Source organism: Pteropus alecto, unplaced genomic scaffold (assembly GCF_000325575.1).
Source record: "Pteropus alecto unplaced genomic scaffold, ASM32557v1 scaffold61, whole genome shotgun sequence".
Classification (NCBI taxonomy): domain Eukaryota; kingdom Metazoa; phylum Chordata; class Mammalia; order Chiroptera; family Pteropodidae; genus Pteropus; species Pteropus alecto.
In genome coordinates this window covers 11,670,983-11,674,000 of record NW_006434835.1, presented here as the reverse complement: position 1 = coordinate 11,674,000, position 3,018 = coordinate 11,670,983, and the positions used below count along the sequence as shown (strand labels likewise).

The 3,018-nt window shown below is 60.1% G+C and overlaps 1 protein-coding gene across 1 annotated transcript in view; it reads right to left on the bottom strand.

The window, feature by feature from the left end:
• GDF7 (growth differentiation factor 7) overlaps positions 1-3,018 on the bottom strand; it is a 6,548-nt gene that overhangs the window by 831 nt on the left and 2,699 nt on the right. Inside the window, exons 2-5 of the mRNA XM_015588138.1 lie at positions 2,839-3,009; positions 2,205-2,292; positions 788-933; positions 6-136 (exon numbers count right to left, since the gene is read on the bottom strand). Coding sequence (XP_015443624.1) covers positions 6-136; positions 788-933; positions 2,205-2,292; positions 2,839-3,009 — 536 coding nt within the window. The remainder of the gene's footprint in view (positions 1-5; positions 137-787; positions 934-2,204; positions 2,293-2,838; positions 3,010-3,018) is intronic.

Genomic DNA, 3,018 nt, shown 5'->3' with positions numbered 1-3,018 from the left:
GGCACCGCGTTTCCAGGGCCGGGCCCCGGAGACTCGCGGCGCAGCACGCGCAGCTCGGCGCCCACCACCTCGTCAGCGTCGGAAAGGCTGGACACGTCGAACAGGAAGCTCTGGCCGATCTCGGCTGCCGACTCGTCTGCAGGGGACGGACAGAGAGAAAGAGCCGAGTAAGAACTAAGTGCGCGCTACCGGCCGCAGGGCCTCCTAACTGCAAATGGCCCGACCTCCAGGATGCGGGACTAAGGCCCGCTGGAGCTGGCGCCCATCCCCGCGTCTGGGCCCCGGAAGGACAGCTGCCAGCCTGGCCCAGAGGAAAGGGAGCCTTCACCCCGGCTATCAGAACCGGGCCTTTGGCTCATCCAGCCGAAAAGTCCTGCCACTGCGACAACATTCACTTATCGCTGAGCCGGGGGCCAGGAGCGCACCCCTGCAGGCGAGACCAAGGCTGAAGGCCACTGCAGTTGTGCTTCCCGCCTCAGAGCCACGGGTTTGCCGGGACTAGGTCCGCGGACAGAGGCCCAGTCGGCGCATCAGAGGTTAGTGCGCCCCTTCCAAGGCCGACTGTCTGCCCGAGGTCCCGCGCTATACGCGGACTGCTCTTTATTGCCCTATTGAGTCCCAGGAGATCCGCGGAGTGTCCGTTGTGCGAAAGAGAAAATTCTCGTCCCCCGAAAACTCTGCTCCTCTGCTCCCTATCTTCCCCATCCCAGCCTGGACATTCCAGCCGGCCGCGGGCTCCCATGCAGGCTGGGGACCCTAGATTCGTCCAGTAGGGGAACTTGTCAGCATGACTTGAGATCCTCTAGCGCGTCCAGCCTCCTCGCTTTGCTGAAGCGGAACTGGGGCCCGGCCTGGCCCAAGGTCTCAGAGCAATGAGAGCAGCGGGTCACGATCAGGAACTCCAGGCTCAGCTTCTCCCAGTGAGTCCTTGACCTCCCGATGGAGGGAGAAAGGCGGCAAAGAAGCGCAAGAGACGTTTTCGTTAGGGGTTGGAGCGGCGGTGAGCGCCTTGCTGCGGTGAGGGCAGTGGGCCCAGCGAGGTCTAGCCTCCAGGACCGGCGGTCCCTTCCCAGACTTATCCTTTCCCGCTGTTATCACTTATCTCGAGCCCTCGGATTTTATTTCTGGTCGTGTGCACTTTTTTCTTTTGGGGCTCAGGAAAAAAAAAAAAAGAGGTTGAAATTCCACCAAGCAACAGATAAGGAGCTCCCTTTGAAGAGGGTCATATGGTTTCGTTTTGCCCCAAATGCGGAGAGACTATGCAGACTCCCCCCACCATTGGAGATTTGCTCGCCAACCGGGGACGCCAGGCCCTTGGCTCTTGAGGTCTGAAGTCTGGGCCCTGACGGTGGCCTCTGGGGACCTCAAGCAGCCTTACTCCAAGTTGAGGCTCAGGGTGGAGAGGGAGGCAGGAGAGGCAATGGGCAAGTGTTCCCCCTCCACTGCTTTCTTCCTGAAGGCTTGCTAACTGGAGCACTTTCTCTGAGCTTCCCCTCAGCTTCTCCCTGCTTCAGGGGGCTGCCACCACGTTCCCTCCCTCCAGAGGAAAGACAGGTAGCCTTACTAGCCTTGTCAGCCAAGTGGAGTGTCCCAGGAAAGGAGTCAGCTCTGGTTGAGGCTACAGTAGGTCTAACTCAACCAAAGAAAGAGCATCTGGTGCCTCTCCCAGCCGAGGGCCCTGCACACACCAGCTCTCATAGCCTGGCAGCCGGCACAGCAACATTAGGGCAGGGGCCTTCCCTGGGACTAGACAGCAGGATACTGAGCACCCCAGTATCCAGTCCAGGGGGCAAGCAAGGCCCTCAGAGAATGCTTGAAAGTTCCCAACAGACTATCGGGCCATTTGAGTGCAGGATGTCCCTGTACCCAAAATAAAGCTCTGTGTGTGTGTGTGTGTGTGTGTGTGTTAGATGGAGTGGGTGATTTGGTCCCTGCTCTCAGGCAGGGCCCATCTACAGCAGTTCTTGCTTTCCAGCCCCATTTGCCTTCCTTTCTCTCCTGCTTTGGATGCTTGGTCTCTGGCTGGATAGAATTAAGGCCGAAATTACTTGCATTTCCTCCTGAAATTAGTTAAATCTTCTCTATCTGTCTGCTTTAATGACTTCAATAGAGATTAATAAAATCCAGATGACACAGCAATCACCGTGGCCTCATCCACGTCCTACCTTTGGAGGGCCTGGCCCAGAGTAAGGTGGGGTGCTTACCCGGGAGAGGCCTGCATTCCTGGACCGTCGCCGGCCCTGCTCTCCTCCCCACACAACCCGTCGACGACCTCCGGCTCTGCCAAGGTCCCTGCATAAGGCATGGACAACCATAGCTACACACCTGCACCCTGACGCGGCCTGCTGAGAAGAGCCCTCTTCCTATCTGGTGATGCCACCAGCCTCTCTGGGGCCATATGATTTAGTCTGATGCCTGCCTGTGTCTTGCATGTCTCTGCGTGTCCCCAATTTGTACGACCGCCACGAGATTGCTGCAAAAAAGCAGCGACCGCCACTACCACTGAGCAGCCTCTCTCGGCCGAAACCCTTCCTCTTGCTCCTCCGGATCTCCGACTCAACCTGTCTCCTCCTCAAGGGGACCCGCCGGCCGCAGGACCAAGGCGACCCCCGCAGAGGGACCTGCTCAGGCCTCTGGGGCCGGGCCCCGCGAGCTGCCGCGGGTCTCGCCACAGTCCAGGCGCGGCGGGTTCCGGTGCGTGGGCCTCGGTGAAGTTTCTAATATCTGAGGCTGGGACGGGGGCCGCGCCCCAAATGGAATGGAGCTGGGGCACAGCTCAGGCGGTGGCCTCCACCCAGGAGCGGTTAGGATGGACGGGCGCAGTATAGGCGTGAGTACCTTGGGTCGCCTGGTCTGCGAAGCCGGTGATTGTGTCCGCGCGGCCGTGGCGCCCAGAACCCGAGGTGGAGGCGGCAGCTGCCCCGTCCGGAGTCCTCCCGGCCAAGCTCCGGTAAAGCGATATCATGAACTGGTGGGGCACCACCGAGCCGTTCCTGAAGCCGGAGCCGGCTGCGCGAC